Source organism: Melospiza melodia, chromosome 24 (assembly GCF_035770615.1).
Source record: "Melospiza melodia melodia isolate bMelMel2 chromosome 24, bMelMel2.pri, whole genome shotgun sequence".
Taxonomy (NCBI): Eukaryota; Metazoa; Chordata; class Aves; order Passeriformes; family Passerellidae; genus Melospiza; species Melospiza melodia.
The window spans coordinates 6,973,678-6,995,066 of NC_086217.1; the positions used below are offsets into that span (position 1 = coordinate 6,973,678).

At 47.8% G+C, this 21,389-nt stretch overlaps 1 protein-coding gene across 1 annotated transcript in view; it reads left to right on the forward strand.

The window, feature by feature from the left end:
- The window catches only part of DNAH9 (dynein axonemal heavy chain 9), a 150,576-nt gene that overhangs the window by 47,954 nt on the left and 81,233 nt on the right, over window positions 1–21,389 (forward strand). Inside the window, exons 35-48 of the mRNA XM_063176093.1 lie at window positions 478–586; window positions 1,433–1,580; window positions 2,680–2,854; window positions 4,957–5,130; window positions 6,148–6,355; window positions 9,146–9,311; window positions 10,169–10,271; window positions 11,174–11,413; window positions 14,249–14,410; window positions 15,055–15,251; window positions 17,768–17,930; window positions 18,851–18,974; window positions 20,128–20,270; window positions 21,197–21,358. Of these exons, the coding sequence (XP_063032163.1) occupies window positions 478–586; window positions 1,433–1,580; window positions 2,680–2,854; window positions 4,957–5,130; window positions 6,148–6,355; window positions 9,146–9,311; window positions 10,169–10,271; window positions 11,174–11,413; window positions 14,249–14,410; window positions 15,055–15,251; window positions 17,768–17,930; window positions 18,851–18,974; window positions 20,128–20,270; window positions 21,197–21,358 (2,274 nt within the window). The remainder of the gene's footprint in view (window positions 1–477; window positions 587–1,432; window positions 1,581–2,679; window positions 2,855–4,956; window positions 5,131–6,147; window positions 6,356–9,145; window positions 9,312–10,168; window positions 10,272–11,173; window positions 11,414–14,248; window positions 14,411–15,054; window positions 15,252–17,767; window positions 17,931–18,850; window positions 18,975–20,127; window positions 20,271–21,196; window positions 21,359–21,389) is intronic.

A 21,389-nucleotide genomic window follows, 5' to 3' on the forward strand; every position in this document is an offset into this window, starting at 1 on the left:
TTTCATTGGAATTTCCCTTTTCTGGAGAGGCGTGCATGTGAGTAATTGCAAATGTCCTGATCATAACTTCAGGCCCTTTAGAAGTAGGTTAGGTACATAATTCTGTCTTTTCCCCACTCTGAGGAAGTCTTTGGATTTGTGGAAGAGAAGGAGCATTCTGTGCCTGTCAGAAACCATGTCCTGGCATCCTGCTCCATCCCTCTGCTGGTCCTGGTGCCTCCTGTGGGCTCTCTCCAGCAGCTCCAGCTCCTCGCTGTGCTGAGCCCAGGGCTGGGGCAGCTCTGCAGGTGGGGTCTGGCCTGGATGTGGCAGAGGGGCAGAATCCCCCCTTGTCCTGCTGGGGCTGCAGCCCTTTGCTGCTGTGCCTCAAGGAGCTGGGCTGGGCAGCCAAGCCCAGCAGTTGCAAGTGCTAAACACTCTTCATTCCTGTTCCTGGCAGAGCCTCAGCTATCTGTCTGTCTGTCTGTCTGTCTGCAGGTGCTGACCCTGGCCAGCAACGAGAGGATCCCTCTGAACCCCACGATGAGGCTGCTGTTTGAGATCAGCCACCTGCACACGGCCACCCCGGCCACCGTGTCCCGGGCAGGTGGGTCCTGCTGGGCTGCACCTGGGGCTCTTTGCAGCCCTTTGTTGGCCAGTCTTAAGGGAAATATAGGTTGGATATCAGGAAAAAGTGTTTTACAGAAAGGGTGATAAAGTTCTGGAATGGCTGCCCAGGGAGGTGGTGGAGTCCCCATCCCTGGGTGTGTTTAACAAAGCCTGGATGTGGCACTGGGTGTTGAGATGTTGGGGCTGGATTGGACTCAATGATCTTGAAGGTCTCTCCCAACCTGGTGATTCTGTGATTCTCTGAAAGCTGCCAGGTTGGAAGCACAGCTGCCTGTCGTGTGCAGGGAGTGTTCCTGAAGCTCACAGATCCACTGAGGATCCCAATCTGCCATCGTCTTGGGGGTTTACTCAGAGTATTCCCACTGCTGCTGTGGGGTCATGGCTGCAGCACTGCTGAGAGAACTCTCCTGCACAGCTCTATGTGTGCCTGATGAGAAGAGAGCAGCCTCTATCCCAAAGAGCTTTTGGAGCAGAGGATGGGAACGGGGAATGAAGGTGTCCCCTGGTGGCTGGTGCCCAGAGCAATAACAGGGCTCAGGCAACAGCATGTTCTGAATTTGGGGCAGGGTCATGAGAGGTGTCCTGGTTTTCTGAGTTGCATCTCTTCACTGTGAATGTGTCCCCTCTGCAGTGGGGCAGGAGGAGGGAGCAGGTAGTGAGAGACCAGGTGCATTTGACGGGGTTTCAGTTGTTTCAGTTAATGAGGGACCAAATGTATTTGACAGGGTTTCAGTTGTTTCAGAGAGTAGCTGAAAGTTCCTGGTGAAAAAAGGGAGAGCCCCTGCTATGTCCTTACCCTTTATCTCTTCTCCTGCACCTCAAGGGATCCTGTACATCAACCCCTCAGACCTGGGCTGGAATGCCCCCGTGAGCAGCTGGATTGACCGGCGGGAGGTGCAGTCGGAGAGGGCCAACCTGACCATTCTGTTTGACAAATACCTGCCCGTGTGCCTGGACACCCTGAGAGCCAGGTACCCCTGCAGGCCGCCTTTGTCCCCTCCAGAGGGCAGGGGTTTGTGGTTATTAATTGTTGTGGTGTTTGTGAGGGTCCCCAGGATGAGGTGAGAGATGAGAATTGACTCCTTGTTTTCAGAAGGCTGATGTATTGTATTATTTATATAAAATGTAATGTAATGTAATGTAATATAATATAATATAATATAAATTGTGTTATATTCATTATAATTTTTATATTTATTATAATTATGTTTATTATAATTAGATTGTTATATACAATATAATTATTATCATTATATTAGATTTTATATAATATATCAAAACATAATATAATATTATAATATAATATTATAATACCCATACCTGCAATTTAATTAAAAAAAATAAAAAGAACAAAAGTCAGTGAACAACTGAACCTGGGCACCATCAGCCCCAACAAGGAGGTGTCAGGAGGAGCTGCTTGAGTGCGAGTCTTGCTCTTTGGGACTGGGAGCTGGGAATCTTGCTGGGGAACTGCTCTCTGGGAGCCTAAACTTTAAAGCTTTTTCAGCAAAGCCCATCAAGCATCTCCAGCTCTCTGTGCTGAGCAATTGTCAGCCCATGAAATCCCCAGGATTAGCTGCACCAGCCCCGAGCTGAGTATTTTGGTAGCTTGCTTAATTCAGAAATTGTAGAACCAACCTTTCAAATAGCTCTAATTACTTTATGGAGGACTTCAGTGCTGCTACAATATTAGTTTGGAATTCTGTAAGTGTAGCTTAAACGAATGTAAAATGGCAAGATGAAAGTTTTTATTTTATTACTCCTCTATTTGACCGCTTTTGAACTCCTGGTGCTCCCAGGAAATCATCGCCTTCAGCAACTCCTCCATTTTACTTCTTTCAAGAGGATCAAAGTTTTTAAATGCCTGAAACTTCTGATTACTGTTATTATGTGTGTGTGTGCCAGTGCCAGCAGGGCCAGGCAGAGGATGGGTGTTCTCTTCTTCCTGCTGACAAGGAAAATGCTGATATTCTGCCAAAGCATTCCTGCCTTGCTTTCCTGGGCTGGGAGCAGCCCTGGTCCTTCACCCAGTTATATTTCCCAATTATGTTTTCCATTTCCATCCCTCAGATTTAAGAAGATTATTCCCATTCCTGAGCAGAGCATGGTTCAGATGCTGTGTTACCTGCTGGAATGCCTCCTGACAGAGGACAACACCCCTCCTGACTGTCCCAAGGAGCTTTATGAACTTTACTTTGTCTTTGCTGCTGTCTGGGCCTTTGGTGGCTCCATGTTCCAGGACCAGGTGAGAAGAGATGTGAAGATCAGCAACTTTCAAGAGACCTTTTATTGCCTTTTTTTCCCTATTTTTTTTCTATTTTCCCAGACCTAAAGCTGTGTCAGTGCTGGTATTTGACCTGGAAACCTGAACTAAACAATCCCTTTCATGAAAGGCCTCATTATCCAGGTGGTAGCACTAGAGAATGGCCAAGTTCAGCGTGGTGCTCCCTTGGTGCCATCACCTCGAGGCTGTGGAGAGCCAGACCAGCTTTCATGGTCCTTATGGAAGATTTAACCCTCCATTCCCTGGATGCCAGCTGGGAAAACCTCAGCCCTGCTTCTTTCAGTGACTTTTAAGCCAAGCCTGGGGGGCATGGTTTAATTCAGAAAATGGCCCTTGCCCAGCAGCTCCCTCCAGCCCCTCACTGTAGCTCGAGCATGGTTGGTGGCACTTGGACATGGCATTCCCATGCCACAGCAGCCAGCCCTGGCATGGCAGGGCTTGGCACAGCCGGGTGTGTGGCAGGAGGAGCTGGGAGCAGGCTCAGCATCCCTCTGGGAGGATTCTGGGCGTTGCTGCTCTGTAAATGTCAGGCAGGAGAGCGTGAGCAAACGGCGTCCGAGCGAGGGGGAGCCTGATGAAAAATGATCCAATATAAAAGCTGTTTATTGCTCCCTGCTGAAGGTGCCCTTCCTGGTGACCTTTTGCTGCTGAAATGTCAGGAGAAACAGGCTGGAAGGCTTCCCACTGCTCGGTGTTTGTTGGTGGGGAGCGGGGCCCCTCTATAAAAGCAGATAATAGATTTGCCATTTCCAGGCCCTCAAATTAGCAGAAATCCACACGGGGTTTTTGTTAAAGAAGCAGTTTGAGCTCAACACCATTCTGGCAATAGAGCTGGGGCTGGGACTGCTCCACTTAAGGGCTTAGCCCCTCCCAGCACTAGGAGCAGGGCGAGGCAGCACTGTGAGAAAGCTTTTAGCAGTGCTGCACATCCTTTTTCTGCTGCCAGGCTGAGGAGTTGTGACAGCAGGAGGAAGGAGATTACAGTCATTCTGCCTCTCTGGGCAGCACGAGACTGCAAAACCTTGGATGCTAATGATGTGGTTTTCAAATCCTCTGGTCTTTTGATGTGTGGTGGCTCGGGGAGCTTTTCAGAGGACACTCAGTTCAAAGCCAGGTTTCCTGTGGGAGCCTGAGCAGTCCCTGGTCCCACCTGCTCCCAAAAACCTCTGTGGTGGCTATGGGGAGGAGAGACCTAATAGAGATGCCCCAGGAACAAAGTGTGCTGCTCAAACTGGCTCAGTGATGCGTGTGCTCTCTCCCAGACATCTTTGTAGCAGCACTTTCCCCCTCCTTCCCCCCTTGTTTCTCCCCAGGGCTGAAGGCTGCAGTCCCTGTGCTCTGCGTGGGAAGGGTTCACACAGTGGCTGGCCCAGTTTCACAGAGGAGACCTGAGGCAGAGAAGGGACTAAGCACATTTTGCAAATCCTGACTCAGTGTCTAAAGGAAAAACTGTCACCCCAGCTCCAAAAGAAAAGTTCAGATGCTTGAAGATTTCCATGCATGGAGGGATAGAAGGGGGAAAAGCAGGAAAGCAGGAGCTTGCTGGGTTCTGTGCCAGCAACCACTCTCCCATTCTTTGCTGAACTGGGGTCTGCTGCTCCTGCTTGGAAAGAGTCCAGAAAACAACAACGAAGTGTTTGCAGGGTGGTGTGATTTATGAGGAAGAGATTTGGTATGCATGCTCTGACTGTCCATGGCCACGGATGGAGATGGATGTGGTGTCCTTGTCTGTTGGAAGAAGTAGGCACCAAAAATCAATCAAGTGTCTGTTTAGTCATAGGCACGTATTTCTCTTTTTCAAATTGATCCATCTGTCTAATCTCAGACATACTAGGAGTGATCAACACACAGGATGAATTATTTAGGGGTATAAATAGGAGTGATGAGAAAAAATGAAGAAAATGAAAAATTAGACTTAGTAATAAGAAAAAGGATAAGATTGTTATGCTGTGGAATATATTTTTAAGGACTAATCCCACTCTGGTGGACTCGGATAAATAATATTCTCCATCTTTAATGAATTTCTCTGGATTTGTCTAATTTCTCCTCTCTTTATCTGGCAGCTCGTGGATTACAGAGTGGAGTTCAGCAAGTGGTGGGTGGCAGAATTCAAGACAATCAAGTTCCCTTCTCACGGCACAGTCTTTGACTTTTACGTTGATCCAGAAGCAAAGAAGTTCGAGCCTTGGTCTAAACTCATCCCCCAGTTTGAATTTGATCCAGAGGTGCCACTGCAGGTAGGTGACCCCAGCAGGCTGCTGGGCTGGAGGAGTTCCTGTGTTTCAGTGACTGAACGTGGGTGTTTCAATGAAGTCTGGTGAAAGGCCAGGCACTGATGGAATTCTTTATTGGATACAACTAAATCACCCATCTTTTCTTGCTGTGCTTTGGCAGTAACAGCACAACCTCCATCCATCTTCCAAACATGAGTGATGTACAGCAGGGGCAGGGAGCTGCTGTGCCCAGGGTGGTGACACAGAGCAGGACAAAGCCTCTGAGACACCAGGACTTGTTGTCATTCTTGTGGCTGTAACAGAGATGGGTTTATGTTTGTGCCAAGAAAAGAGTTCCTCAGGTAGTGAATTGTGCTTGCCAGTTGCACTCCTGTGTTTTTTCAGAAGTTCCACAGTGAGCAGATGACTTGCAAAAATCATCACTGATTTAGCAAGGTGTGATTTTGTGGGGAGATCCAAGTGCTGTTCCCAGGGGCGTGGTGGTGTTTGCAGGGGTCCCAGGATGAGGGAAGATATGAGCATCTGACTTCATGTTTTAGAAGGCTGATTTATTATTTTATGATATATATTATATTAAAAGAAAATGATATATTAAAACTATATTAAAAGAATAGAAGAAAGGATTCATCAGAAGACTAGCAAGGAAACAAATGGAATGATAATAAAATCTTGTGACTGACCAGAGAGTCTGAGACAGCTGAACTGTGATTGGCCATTAATTAAAAAAAAACACATGAGACCAATGACAGATGCACCTGTTGCATTCCACAGCAGTAGATAATCACTGTTTAAATTTCATTCCTGAGGCCTTTCAGCTTCTCAGGAGAAAACATCCTAACGAAAGGATTTTCCATAAAATATGTCCGTGACACAGGGTCACCCCTGAAAAGATAAATTTTAATGGCTGGCAGCGTTGGATATTGATTTGATGGATCCACAAACATCATTCCTTCCCTAAAAGGCTAAAACCTGAAAGTGGCAGGGCAGGGCCACTGAGGTGGTGCTGTGCTGTGCCCGCAGGCCTGCCTGGTGCCCACGGCTGAGACGGTGCGGGTGCAGTTCCTGGTGGCCAGGCTGCTGCAGCGCCGGCGCCCCGTGCTGCTGGTGGGCACGGCTGGCACGGGCAAGTCTGTGCTGCTGGGGGACACGCTCTGCTCGCTGGACACCGACGCCTTCCTGGTCAAGAAGGTGCCCTTTAACTACTACACCACCTCTGCCATGCTGCAAGGTAAGCTCTGAAACTGTGCTGGGGGGGGGGTTAGGGTTGGATATCAGGGGGAATTTCTGTGCACAAAGGGTGGTTGGGGATGGGAATGGGCTGCTCAGGGAGGTGGTGGAGTCAGTGTCCCTGGAGGTGTTTAACAAAGCCTGGATGTGGCACTCAGTGACATGGTTTAGTTGACAGGGTGGTGTTAGGTCGCAGATTGGACGCGATGATCTCAAAGGTCTTTTGTAGCTGGGTTAATTCTGTGACATTCTGTGTGATTCTGTAACATTCTGTGATTCTGTGTTTCTGTGATGTTCCTGGGGCACCCATTGTGGTTTGGAGCTGGATGTGCACTGGGATCTGAAGGAAAGACCCCTGGGTGAGTTGCCCATGTTTTTGTGGGCACACTCACAATCCCACAGTGAATCTCTCTGCTCAGCAGAGCCCTGCTTTTGTGGAGATGATGTTTTCCAACCTGAGGATTTGCATTCTTAACCCCACCACTCTGGTTCAGAGTGGTGCCAAAGCCCAGGCTTCAATCTGCTGCAGTTTCCATGGCTTGTATTTGACTTGAAGTGTTTTTAACATGCTGGAATTGAAGAATAAGATGGGTTTTTTGGAGAGGATCCAAACTGTCCTCGGTGTGCAATGATGGGAGCTGCATCCCAATTAGCAGTGAGGATGGTGCTAATGGCCACGTGCAGGATGGAAGCCAGGCCTGTTCCTGGGGCTGTGTTCCTCTCCTGCCACAGCCCAACATGTCCCACATCAAGTGCCACCCCCTGCCCAGGGGCACAGAGTTTGCTGGCCTGGGGGGCTCAGACCCCTGAGGAATTTCTTGCCCCAGGGAAGCCCTTCAAGAAAAAAACAGTGGGTAAAACCTCCTATTTTGGCAATTCTCACAGCCATGGGCAGTGTGATGGGTGCAACCTCCCTTTTTCCTTTTCCTCCTGGAGTGGGGAGTGCCCTGGCTTGGGAGGGGGCTCAGCTGCGTGTTCCCCACCTGCCCAGGTGAGCGTGTGCAGGTGTGGGGCAGGTACAGGGTGTCCCTGCTGCTCTGAGCTCCAGGCTGAGCCCTTCCCTTCCTTCCTCTGCAGAGCCCAGCACATCTTCATCACAGGGAAGTGTGATTTATGCTGCCTGGCATCCTTCCCCACTGCTCATTTTTTAGTTAATTTGTCCCTTTTTGTGGAGTTTGTCAGTTGGCTGCTTTTTTTTCATCCCCAGCAGGTGCCTCTTTAGATTTGTAAAATGTGAATCCAAAGCAGTTTGGGATTCTAGTTTTTTATTTACTTCGCAGAGAGCCAACCTGAAAGCTAGGAATTTTTAGTCATGATGCCTGTTGGGACAGAGGTTTTTTAAGGTGCAGAGCTGCACTCTTGAAGGGAAGCACAGGGATGTGGTTCAAACAATCATTGTGGACCTGTAGCTTACAGATTTTCATGTGCATGGGGGTTAACAGGAGCCAGATTCTCTCTGTACCCAAAGCTGAGCATATTTTGGGGATTTTCTTTGGTTTATTGTGACCAAATCCCATTTCCTGTGGAGCCTGGACCTCTGGTGTGCTGGTCCATGCCCTCTTGGACCTCTGCTCCTCCATCAGCTCCATCCCTGCCCTCGTTCCCCACCTTCCCCTTCCAGATCTGCCTTGAAAAAATGAGACTAAATGGTGATTTTGGGGTTGGGTACTCTTTCCCCCTTGGCCATCAGGGTGAGAGGGGCCACACTTGCCAAATCTGAGTGTTTGAGGGGCTGATGGGGATGTGTCAGGAGCCCAGAGCAGGGACCCTGCAGGATTATTGTGGGATAAGCTTTGAATTAAAATGCAACTTCCACAAACATGTCACTTCATCCCCAGTAATTGCATTTCACTATGATGAATCTCCTGCATCCTTGTTTAACCTCGAAAAGGGCTGATTTTATGTGTTAATTAAGGCCTAATTAAATTTAAATTAAATGCTTATTTGAAACACTTAATTTGACTTGCTACCAGAAATTTCAAATATTGTGGTTTTATTGAAGGGGGAGAGAGACTCCACTGAGGAAAAATCTATCATTTTTCTAAGCACAATTCATGGCTTTGTGCAGAAGTGTCTGTGACAAGAAAACAGCTGAATTCTTAGTGGGTAACCAGGCTGTCTGCAGGGCACCCAAGCAGGAAACAAATGGGGTTTTAAAAGATTCGTGGTCTGAAAAAAAAAAACAACCCAGAATATAAATTTTCCCTAATAACTTTTGCCCTTGATAAGGGATGGCTGAAGTGTGCATTTGCACAAAATTTTTATCAAAACTCCCAGTTGTCCCTAATTACAAAGGATTGCTCCTTGCCTTGCTGCTGCTTACAGGAGTGGCGATAACCCCAAAACTCTGACAGTGAAATAAATTCTGCCTCCATCTCCAGGAGGGCTGGGAGCACCTGGGAGTGAGGATGGGCTCCAGCAAAGCTTCTGGCAGGAAATTCACCCCAGAAAAGCTGCTGCTGTTTGCTTTGCCCCTTCCTGAGGCAGTAAAGGTTGCTCAGGCCGCAGTGAAAGAAATCAATAACCTATAAAACATTTTATGCAGCAGTGTGGGGTGATCTGCATTAAATATCACTCCAGCATTGTAAATACTCCCAATATGCTACAGTCTAGAGCAGCATACAACCTCAGCCTTCTGCTAAAACAAATGGGAATTTTCCAGAGCTTCCAAATGAGTTTTCTCTTCGTGCTCTTCCTTCCTAAAAAGCCACAAATATCACAGGTGAGCTGGGAGGGCTGGGGCTGCCTGCAGCAGGCTGAGCACTCACCCCAGTCCCTCCTGCTCCTACAGGTGTGCTGGAGAAGCCTCTAGAGAAAAAGGCTGGCAGGAATTACGGCCCCCCAGGCACCAAGAGGCTGGTGTACTTCATGGATGACCTGAACATGCCCCAGGTGGATGCCTATGGGACTGTGCAGCCCCACACCCTGCTCAGGCAGCACCTGGACTATGGACACTGGTACGAGGCTGCTGGATTGCTCTGGGTGGCTAACTGGGAGATCTGCACTGCTAAAAGCAAGGAAAGCAGAAGTATTGACACTGGCTGGGGTCTCTGTGCAAATCACAAACAGGACAGGACTGCTGGGAACGTGCCTTGAGCTGTTTCATTTTCCAGCATCACTCTCATTACATGGTTATGACAATGGGAAGATGCCATCAGCTCATATCCCAGGCAGCAGACCAAGAATTTAATGTTACAACTCACTTTAAAAGTTTTTTGACCAATCACACAAAGCAAAAGCACATTGACAGACACATAGACAACCACTTATAAGCACAGGTACCTTTGGTTAAACAATACTTGTTTATTTCGAATACAATACCTGCTTGTGAGCCTTAAACACAATGTACAGAGCTCCATTATTGAGCTTAGAACTCCCTAATATCTCACTAGATAAGCTTTTCTGCAGCTTAGGGAGTTATTCTAGACAAGCATTAATACACAGACCATTGTTCTATTTGTCCTTGCTTTTCTACAGTTTAAATAATTTTTCTGCTGACCAATCTCATGGCTGCTGCTTAGCTCTCATCACAGTTCTGCTGCCTCTGAGGCCTTCTGCAGCTTTCCCAAAACCCTCTGATTTTGTAGATTCCCACAAAGCATAATATTTGATTGAAGCCCATATTTCCCTCAAGATGTCATCTAACAAAAAATTATTCTTCTTCACATTAAAAGCAGCAGTGCGTGCGCTCGTGTTGTTTCGTGTCCTACAGTGACAGAGTCTCATGCTGTACTGACTGAGCTAGCTGGGCAGACATGGATTGTTACACCCAGGGGTGTGTGGTCACCATCTGTGGCTTTTGCTGTGCCCCAAGGTACGACAGGAGCAGGCTGTCCCTGAAGGAGATCAGCAATGTGCAGTACGTGTCCTGCATGAACCCCACTGCAGGGAGCTTCACCATCAACCCCCGGCTCCAGGTAAAGCCCTGCTCCATGGGTGGGTTGTTCAGGCTCAAAGCTTCAGACCCTGTTGTCGTTCAATCAGTGGAAACAGCATGAAGTGGCTAATTCCTGATGGAATTTCTCCCTTCTTTGTGTTTCCTCTTGTTTTACTGCCCAGTGGGAGGAAGAAGAAGTCACAAGTTCCCAGGCAGCTGGACACACACTCTCAGGAAAACTTCTGGTTCAGACAGGCAGATTTTATCTTCCTCTAGCTGATAGTTGCTGCTGGACCATAGTTCAGTTCTTGAAAGTCTTTTGGCGGTCGGGCACTGGGAACTTGCAGCCCAGGGAAGTGGTGGAGTCACCAAGTCTGGATGTGGAGTCACCAAGTCTGGATGTGTTCAAAAATGAACTCCAAAATGGCACTCCACAGTATGCTTTGGGATTTGTTCAAAGGTTGGACTTGACCTCAGAGGTCTTTCTAACCTTAACTATTCTGTGTTCTCTTCCTCTGCAAGTTCTTCATGAATAAAAGGTCTTCTTGAGGTGGCACCTTCTGGGGCTACTCCTACCAGAGACAGGCCTGGGCTTCACCACGGGTCTGTGGGGCCTTCAGACCTCTCAGCTCTTCAATGGACTGAGCTTCCCTTGTGAAATGTCACCAAAAATCCCTTGTTCAGCCAGCAGAAGGTGTCTCCTGCCAGCTGTCCTCTGCTGGGAATTTGGAGTGGGACATAGTTCTGGTGGACTTCAAGTCATGGGATCATAGAGCATCCCAGGTTGGAACAGACCTCAAAGGATCATCTGGGCCAGCCTTTCCTGGGAAGTGGAGCCCAGATGAGATTGTTCAGTGCTGTGGCCAGCCACAGAAAGGGCACTGACCTGGGAGATGGTTTCCATCTCTCTGACCTTTCCACCTCTCACTTTCTCTTCCTCAGCGTCACTTCTGTGTCTTCGCTCTCTCCAACCCTGACCAGGACTCCTTGTCCAGGATCTACAGCACCATCTTGGTGCAGCACCTGGCCAGTGGGAACTTCTCAGAGGCTGTGCAAAAATCGGCCCAGCAGCTCGTTGCCCTGGCCCTGGGGCTGCACAGGAAGGTGGCTGCCACGTTCCTGCCAACAGCTGTCAAGTTCCACTACGTCTTCAACCTCAGAGACCTCTCCAATATCTTCCAAGTAAGTGCAGCTCCTGTCCTATGCCATTTGGAGTTTGTGCCTGTGTCACAGGCAGCTGGCCCTTGGTGAGCCAAACACAGTGTCCCATTTAGCAATGACACAGCATGGGTGTCCCCTGGGCTCAGGGGGTGACCTGGGGCCATTCCCTGATCCCTGGTTGGTTTTGAATGGATTCCAGGGCCATCACCCATGACTGTGGGGAAAAATCAGTCAAAAGCTTATTTACTTTCCAGCCTCCTCTGGCCAATGGGGAGGGATGCACAGCTCCAGAAGGTGGTGTGGGTTTTGAGGGGTTTGAAGTCCTCTGGCTGGAAAAAGGACAAGTTGTAGAGAGCTTTGGGCTCCTGACCCCAGCCCTTTGAGCAGTGGCTGTTGTCAGGGTGCTGGAGCTGGGCTTGTCTTGGTGATCTCCACCCCATGGTGTGGTGTGGGGGTCCATGGCACCACTCCACCACACTGGGAAGTTCCTCCTGCAGGGGGCAGGGGCTGGAGGCTCTGGGGGCTGCTGGCCCTGAGGAGAGCACAGCTGGTTTTGGTTCAGCTGCTCTGCCAGAGCCAGGGCAGCTTGGTGGCTGTACCAGCATGTCCTCTCAGGTGCTCAGCATTGAGCATGCAGGCTGGCAGTTAAAGAGCTGATAAATCCATCCAAACCAGCTTTGATTTTACCACTGAAACTGAATTACCAGCTGCTGTACCAAAGTGAAGTTGTTTAGCTCCAGAAATGTTGTCTTCCATCCTTGGTGAGATTTTGTTTTGCTGTTTACCCCAGCAGTCTCATGCTTTGGAGCAGCTGGTGTTACTGCTCAAAGAGGCTTTCAGGCTGATTAATAAAATTTGATAAATTCCTGAGCAGCCACAACGAGGGTCAGCACTGTAGCCTGTTCTAAACCCCCAGCTGGTCATTTGTCACTGTCCTTGTTAACATCTGCTTCACCAAGTGGGCACGTGGAAGTTCAGAGCCTTGTGCCTGCCATCAGACAGGAGCTGGAGCAGAGACAGACAGGGAATCTGGGACCTTGAACAAGTGAATAACTCCACTGAGGCAGGAAGGAGTAAGGGCTGTCACTGTGCTCAGCTGAGCAGCAGCAGCTCAGAAATGAGATGTGGGTCTGGGGAAATCCTGCCTTCCAGTAAATCTGGGCTTTGGGAGGTGCAGGGAGAGAACATTTCAGAGAGAAGCATTTCAGTGGGAGGCTTCAAATTGTGCCAGGGTTGGGGGGGTAACAGAAAACATCCTGCCAGATCCCAGCTCTGGGCCAGAGGGTGACAGGAATGCTCCTCATTCTCCTTTCCAGGGCTTCCCCATCCTCTTTATTTGTTTGTTTCTTTTAAATGTTGGCCCCTATTCTCCATCCCAGATGCAGTGACCCACAGCCACGTGCCCTTCTTGCTTTTGGGTTGTGGGGGTCTTTAGATGCAGTCCCTTTAAGAAAGATTGAGTGACTTTTAATTTTAATTTTAATCAGTTTAGGATCTGATATGTTTTTCCTTCCTCTCTTTGAGATGTCAGCTTTTCTCACCAATTTTTTTTTTCCCCGGAATAAATAAAATAATTTGACAGCTGTAATGACAGATGTGAAACCCAAACAATCTGAACCATGGACCAGTGAGCTGAGAGGGCCTGCTTTACATTGCTTTCAATGCATTTAATATTTAATGTATAAATAATTAGATGTTAGGAATAAAAGCTGTCTGTTTAATTCATACCATTGAAAACCCTGTGTGCTGTTAATAGGCTTAGTATAGGCGACACCTCTTTGAAATATAATTCTTTTATGCATTTTAATAGAGTTCATGGTAAACATACTGTGCTAAGCAGACAGCAACTGATATTTCCTGCAGGCAGAATGCACCTAATTAGAATTAATTGATTAAAAGAAAAAATAGCCACCAGTAACATTTCCAAACCTTTTTTTCTTTCTTGACAAAGCACCCATGGCATGGGGCTGGGATGGGAGAACCATGTGTCTGGGCTGGTGCCTGGCTCTGCAGGGCCCCAGTGCTGAGAGCAGGACCCCAGCCTGGCCAGGGGAGGCTGGGTGAGGGATTAAAAGGGGTAATAATGAGTGTAAACCTTCAAAAGAAGGTGGAAAACATTCCCAGGGCTGTGGGCAGCAGGTTGAGGGAGGTTTCTACCCCTCTGTGCTGCTTTGTCAGACCTCACCTGAAAGAATTGTCCATCTCAGGGGTCCCAGCACCAGGGAACCTCCCAGGAAGGAGCTGGAGCTGCTGGAAGGAGCCCAGAGGGACACCAGGATGGTCAGAGGGATGGGGCAGCTGTGCTGGGAGGAAAAGCTGAGAGAACTGGGGTTGTTCAGCCTGAGGAGTGCTCTGAAGTGAACTGACTGTGGCCTGAAGGGCTCTGAGAGAGCTGGAGTGGGACTTTGGGCAAGGAATAGGGTGACAGGACAAGGGGGAATGACTTCCTACTGACAAAGAGGAGGTTTAGATGGGATCTTGGGAAGAAATCCTTGGCTGTAAAGGGTGGTGAAGCCCTGGCACAGATTACCCAGAGCAGCTGTGGCTGCCCCTGGATCCCTGGCAGTGCCCAAGGCCAGGTTGGACATTGAGGCTGGGAGCAGCCTGGGACAGGGGAAGGTGTCCCTGCCATGGCAGGGATGGCATGGCATGATCCTTAAGGTCCCTTCCAACTCAAACCCCTCTGGGCTGAGAAGCATCTTTGGGAGTTTTGGGTTCACAAAGGACACATTCCCTGGGTGTTTGGTGTGGGGTTGCTCAGGTGCAGGTGGCTGTGAGGGGGACTCAGCCTGGTGGTGCTGGGGTGGAATCCCTCAGGACCAAGCTGGGTTTCCTGGCTGTCTTTGCTCTCCACAGGGCCTGCTGTTCTCTACCCCTGAATGTCTGAAGCAGCCCCAAGACCTGGTGAAGCTCTACCTGCACGAGTCAAACCGGGTGTACCGGGATAGGATGGTTGAGGAAGTGGATTGGGACACTTTTGATAAAATCCAGCGGGAGATGGTGAAGAAATGCTATGATGTAAGTGTGGAGGTCTGGTGAGGTCTAATGCTGATGAGAATGGAACAGAATGGGTTTATATTACCGCGCCTGAGTGGGTCGCAGCTGGTGAGAGAGAGACGGTGACTCTTGTATCTTGACCAGAAGGCTGATTTATTAAGATATTATATATAATACATTATTACTATACTAAATAGAATATAGAGAGAGGTTTGCAGAGCTGCTAGCTAAGCTAAGAATAGATAGAAAAGAATCTATAACAAAGTTGTGGCCAAGGATTCAGTCCCCTGGCTTGCACTGGTGATTGGCCCTTAATTATAAACATAGGAAATGAGCCAATCAAGGTGTCCCTGTTGCATTCCCCAGCAGCTGATAATAATTGTTTACCTTCTCTTCAGAGGCCTCTGGCCTCCCGAAGACGCAGAAATCCGAAAGAAAGGATTTCTGTGGAGAAATGTCTGCGACAGGTTTATTGGAAGGGAGATCAGTTCTGGGGATTTTTCTTTCCCACTCTTTCATTCCTGAGCCTGTTTCCCCTTTTCCAACAGCAAGTGCAACCATGTGGACATAAAAAGGCTGGAACACCATAATTCCCTTGGAAGGTGGCTCAGAGCTGCAGTGGGCTTTCCTGCATTTGTTCTCTACTATTTTCTGCTCTTTTCCAGGACATTGAGGACACTTTAGAGCAGGCCAAACACATGAATATTTACTGCCATTTTGCCAAAGGCCTTGGGGAACCTGGCTACAGGCCAGTTCCAAGCTGGGAGGAACTGAACCAGATCCTCGTGGAAGCCTTGGACAGCTACAACGAAGTCAACGCTGCCATGGACCTGGTACTGTTTGAGGATGCCATGAGCCACGTGTAAGGGCTTTTCTGCCTTTATTCCCCCATCATTTGTCTGTGCAGATTGTTCTGTCGGGTTTCCTGGAGGATGTAGGAATACGGATCCATGGGCTGAGGCAAATAATTTGTAGTTCTACAGGGCGAAGTGCCAGGTCTGCACTCTGCATAAACATTTCTCAGATGTGACAACATTCAGGTGCTTTTGTGTCTTCCCTTGCCAGCCAGGACAGAACTGGTTGTACTGGGCTTTCCCCAAATGCTGACTGTTGGTTTAGGACCACATTTACACAGACCCTTAGAGGGATTTTCCTCTGTATAAAGTAAGATTATGTGCATTCAGCTACTGCTTTTAAAGGATGGAGGCATTTAAACTGCTTTGATCCTTTGGAAAACCTGCTTGCATGGAGATGCCTGGGGGTGCAGGTGGATTCCAGCTGGAAATTGGACATGTGGGACTATATGAAAATAAGCCTCCTGATGATTCTTATGAAGCTGTTTACATGCTTTGGGGGGACCTCCAGCTCTCACACACAGCCTGAGGGAATCCCAGCAGGGACAGAATCACTTCTGGGTGCTGGGATGCAGAGCTGGCCTTAGGTGGCTTTAGGAAATGGTGCTGCCCTGGCAATCAGAGCTTGAATTTGTATAGAAACCTTGTCTCAGGAGGTGCAGATTTGGGACTCTAAGCTGGGAGGAAGCCCCTGACCTGCTGCAGCCAGGGTGGGTGGTTTTAATTCTCACTGGACCTGGCAGCCTGTTATATATATCTGTATATATACAGGAGTAGCATCTTCATATATATAAATACATATATATATATATATATATATATGTATATATAAATGTGTGTGTGTGTATGTATATGTGTATATATATACACAAATATATATATGTATTTACATATATATAAAAATATAAATATAAAAATAAACTATATAATATATATTAATAGATAATATATAAAATATATTAATATATAATTACATATATTATTTTTATATATTTTATTTACATTATATATAATATAAATAATATAAGTATATAATATATATAAACACACATACAAATTTGTCTGTTCCAAAGGCTCCCAACCTGTGTTTAGTCTGGGCATTCCCTCCTCCATCCATGGGGGCCATGGAATCAATCTTCTGTCCTGTCGTCCATGAGTCCTTCTGCTTGCATTGCCTGCAGAATGGTGTCAGGAATATTGACCCTGTGCTCCTCTTGCACTTTACATAAATCGGGATTTGCAATTGGAATTTGCAAAACATGGCTCTGCCCCTCCGGTTCATACTGAGAATAATGAGGAAAGGAAGATTTGAGCATCCAGCAGCACTTGCCAATTTCACAGGAGCTGAGTGAATCTCATTCACTGCATTTGGAAATTGCATTTGGCTGAAATACACAACTTCTTCCATCTCAAGTAGCTTCTGAATGTCAGCTTGAATTTGCTGAAGATTTTCAACTGGGAGAGAAAAAGAAGGAAAAAAGACATTTGATGACTTAATATGTGTAGGGCCGTGGGGGATACCTGTCAGTCACCTCATCCAGGGCTGTGTCACAGCACAGAGCACATCAAGGCGGGAACACGGGCAGAGCTGGCCTGGGTAATTCAGAGCAGGAATGCTAAAGTTCTCCTCACAGTCTGGATTGCTTTTATGGAAATAATTTCACAGAAATTATTAAATTATAAAAAAATCTGTCAGAGTCTGTGCATAGATTATGGAACACTGGAGTTGTAATCAAGTAGGGTAGTGTTTCTCAGAGTCTTAAATGAAAAATAATTAGATTAATCCAGGAAAATAGTGAAGGGAGATGAATAAAGGAATGGGGCTTGTGTTTCAGACCCTGGACAGGGAGGGTTCCACAGGTGGGATCCTCTGGACTCCCTTCACGTAGCAGGGAACATGTGGGGGTGTCAGAATTTGCTTAAGAACAACAAAAGGGAGGCAGACAGAGTTCACCACAGGACTCTCAGGTGAGCAGACTTGGGAAATAACAGCAAATTCATTGCAAGAGTGAGAAAATCTCACTCTTATGTAGTGATGGTGTGGATAAAAGGAACAGAGATTGTTTTCCAGGCAGGTTTGTGCTATTCCAGCCAGGTGTGGATGTTCTCTAATGCTCAGTAGGGCTCACCTGTGCACAAATCCCAAAGCCTTGAGAAGAGAGAGGGGCTTTTCTGGGGAGGGGGGTCAGAGCCTTGAATTTTGCTCTGTTTTTACATGTCAGTGTAACATCCTTTTCCCCTTGCACTCCCTGCAAAGACCTTCACTTAAACATTGTTCTGTCTAGCAGGACTTGGCAGGTGGGAAAAAAATTGGTACATTTTAAATTTCCACCAAACTTTGGGGGTGTTTTTGGGCAGGTCTCATCAGAGATGAGCATTGATTGCTGCCACATCTCCGAGACTGTGTTCTGAGCGGGGTGAAGAATGGCAATTTCCTAGTGACTAAAATATGTATTGAGGAGCAGTGGGCAGAGAAATGGGAGAGCAGTGTTATTAACGAGAGGTTTTGCATGGCTCGGTGCAGCTGCCGCATCAGCCGCGTCCTGGAGGCGCCGCGGGGGAACATGCTCCTGGTCGGCGTGGGAGGCACGGGCAAGCAGAGCCTGACCCGCCTGGCTGCCTTCCTCTGCTCCATGGAGGTCTTCCAGATCACCCTGAGGAAAGGCTACGGCGTCCCTGACCTCAAGGTGGGGGACTTGAATTGGAGGGGAAGGAAAAAAAGAGCAGAGCTTGCCCTGAAGGGGTGGTGTGTGATGGGAGAGAGAATGGGGAGGATGATTGTGAGCCCAGGTGGGCAAGAGGTCAAGGCTACCTGGGATGACCCAGCTCTGGGGTGGCAGCAGGGCCAGGGTAGTGCCCATGCCCTGTGCTGGCACTGCTGGGACACCTCCAGTGCTGGGGACAGCTCTGGGATAGGAAGGATATTGAGGGCTGGAGCGTGTCCAGGGCAGGGAACAGAGCTGGGGAAGGGGCTGGAGCAGCTGAAGGAGCTGGAAAGGGACTCAGCCTGGAGAACAGGAGGCTCAGGGAGACCTTGTGGCTCTGCACAGCTATTGCCAGGAGGGGACTGCCAGGGAGGCCTTGCTCTGCTCCAGGGAACAGGGACAGGAGGAGAGGGAACGGCCTCAGGCTGGGCCAGGGCAGGGTTAGGGTGGATATTAGGGAATATTTCTTCACTGACAGTGCTGTCCAGCCCTGGCACAGCTGCCCAGGGAGGTGGTGAAAGGCACACCCCTGGAGGGATTTAAAAGCCATGTGGATGTGGCTCTTAGGGACGTGGATTAGTGATGGCCTTGGCTACTCTGGGGGAACAGTTGGATGTGATGTCCTTAGAGGGCTCTTTTAACCTAACTGAGATACTGAAACACCCCAGAGATGACATGCTGCTGTGGAGAGGAGCACATGCCTTGCTGGAGTGTGTGTGCCCAGGGCTGCAGCCACACCTGGGCTCCCCTGGCAGTGCCCTGAGAACATCCCAGCCCAGCCCTGAGCCTCAGCCCTCAGCTGTGCTGATGTTCTCAGCCACTTGGCCTGTTCTGAATGATCCCATTTCTGTGCCTGGCCCATACTTTGCAGCATGCAACCCCTCCTGGTGTCCCCCCTGCAGGCAGACCTGGCAAACCTGTACCTGAAGGCCGGGCTGAAGAACGTGGGCTCTGTGTTCCTGCTGAGCGACGCGCAGGTGGCGGACGAGCAGTTCCTGGTGCTGGTCAACGACTTCCTGGCATCAGGTACAGCCCTCGTGTTACAGGAGCCTCCTCCAGCCAGGTCTGATCAGCTCTTGGAGGTCTACAGCACACCCAAGATAGCTCAGCTACCCTTGGAGGTGTAAAAATCAGCAGGATGGCTTCTGTTGCAGTGTTGGAAATAAAAAGGTTTAATAAAAGACAAAATAACAAACAGAGAAAAACCGAGCCAGGTGCTCCTGGTAAAAGACCTCACAAAAGCAATTAGTTTCTTTGTTCTCTTATTTTTCTAGCAAATTGCCCAGGTGGGATTTTTTGGCTTCTGTCTAATTGGCTATCCATAAGTTTGAGGTGAAGGCCCTGGCACAGGGTGCCCAGAGCAGTTGTGGCTGTCCCTGGATTCCTGGAAATGTCCTGGGCCAGGTTGGATGGGGCTTGGAGCAACCTGAGATAGTGAGAAGTGTCTTAATTACTTGTTTCACTTGTTGTCATTATCTGGAACAAAATATACCTTTTAGTCTTTTTGATGAATGAGCAGATTTCTGATTAGTGTATTTCCCTAAGTGATCAGTGCACGTATTGAAAGTATCTGGCTCAATAATGATGATTTTAATCAAATCAGAAGCCAGAAAGGAAGTGAATATGTGATATATTAAGGAAACACTAAGAAAAAAAATATGGTTGGTTGCATTTTTGGCAAACAGCTGCTTAACTACTAACTTATAAAAGTTTTTTACAAGATTTGTAACTCAGAAAATATTTGGATGGTCAGGGAGTTATTTGGCCAATGCTGGAAAGGGCCCTGAACAGCAGCAAAAATTTTACGTGTAATTAATGCACTTGCAAAGCTACAATGATTTTATAATACATATGGCATATTAGGGATTTGAATATTTCTTTTTTAATCTAATTAGACTGCAGAGCTAAAAAAAAAATTATTTTCTGTACCTTGACTCTATTCTGTCATCCTTTCCCTTGTGTTTTATAAGGAAGTTTTCTCTCAGAGATGTTTATTTTTCAGCAGAATGACCTTGTGTGCCCCTTTGCTGCTTCTGGGGCTCAGGGGAACCCAGTGCAGGGGTTTTACCTGAAAAGGGGATGTCCCTGAGCCCCTGAAGAGGGGGATAGCACCTTCCCTTTGCTCTGAGACTACAACAACATCCACACGTGCAAACCCAAACATGCCCTTCTCTCCTAGGGGAAATCCCAGATCTCTTCCCTGATGATGAAGTGGAAAACATCATCAGCAGTGTGAGGAATGAAGTCAGGGGCCGGGGGCTGGTGGATTCCAGGGAGAATTGCTGGAGGTTTTTCATCGAGCGCGTCCGACGGCAGCTGAAGGTGAGATGGGGCACGAAGGGTTGGCGCTGAATGATTTTTTGCCTTTTTCCTTTTATCGATTCTCTGTGTTCTTCACACACATATTTTTAGCCTGTTATTGTATTAGTAGCTAGTTCCAGTACTTTTCCCTAGCCAGAAAGACAAAATTCCAGAGTTCCAAGCCCCAGGGGGTACAAGGCCTCTATCCTATCTTGGTTTTTCTGTGAACCAAGGCCAAAAATCAGCTCTTCAAGACATATTTTCATAACAAAGTTTAGTTTCCTTCTGTGGTCCATTTGCATATTGGATTTAATTGTCCAATTACAGCTTTAGGTTATGAAGTCCCATCCTTCTTGTTTTCTCTCTTCAGTCCATGTTGTTTGTGCACTTGGGCCTGAGATTTGGATCATTTGTCCTCACTTCCCAGCTAGAGAAGGAATTGTTTTGCCTCCTATTTTGGGAATCCAGGACTCCTGGGGAACTGACCAATATCATCAAGCAGAGGCTGTTTATTGTTTACATTACACACATATTTATGGATTCTACAAACTTAGTAGTTTTAAAATATATTTTAAAAACTAATATACTAGTTTTTACTAGTTTTGTGTTACACTTGTGACTATTTTTTTATGAGAAAGTACAGAAAGAACTCTTAAGTAATTTTGTTTGTTTCTTGTAGTTTATGTTTCAAAGTTTAAGAGGTCTCTCTTATCTCTTTTTACATTCTTTTGTGAGTATAAGTTTTTTGTGAGAACAGGTAGTTTTGACAGGTAGTTAAACAGCACATCTCATGTATGTAAGCAAGCTACAGACTTAATAATTTAAAACGGTGCATTTTACCTAAATCTGAAATAGATGAAAATCCGTTAAACTTTCCCTCCGTTTCAGCGGCAGGGCAGGTGCTGCTCTCCCTGCCCTGCCCCTCAGTGCCCTGTCCTGCTCCTCAGGTGGCTCTGTGCCTGTCCCCCGTGGGTCCCAAGCTGCGCCTCCGCAGCCGCCGCTTCCCGGCACTGGCCAGCTGCACCACCATGGACTGCTTCCAACCATGGCCCCGCCAGGCCCTGGAGTCCGTCAGCCTCCGCTTCCTGCGGGACATGGACACCCTGCAGGTGAGCACCACACAGATCCTGTGCTGGGACA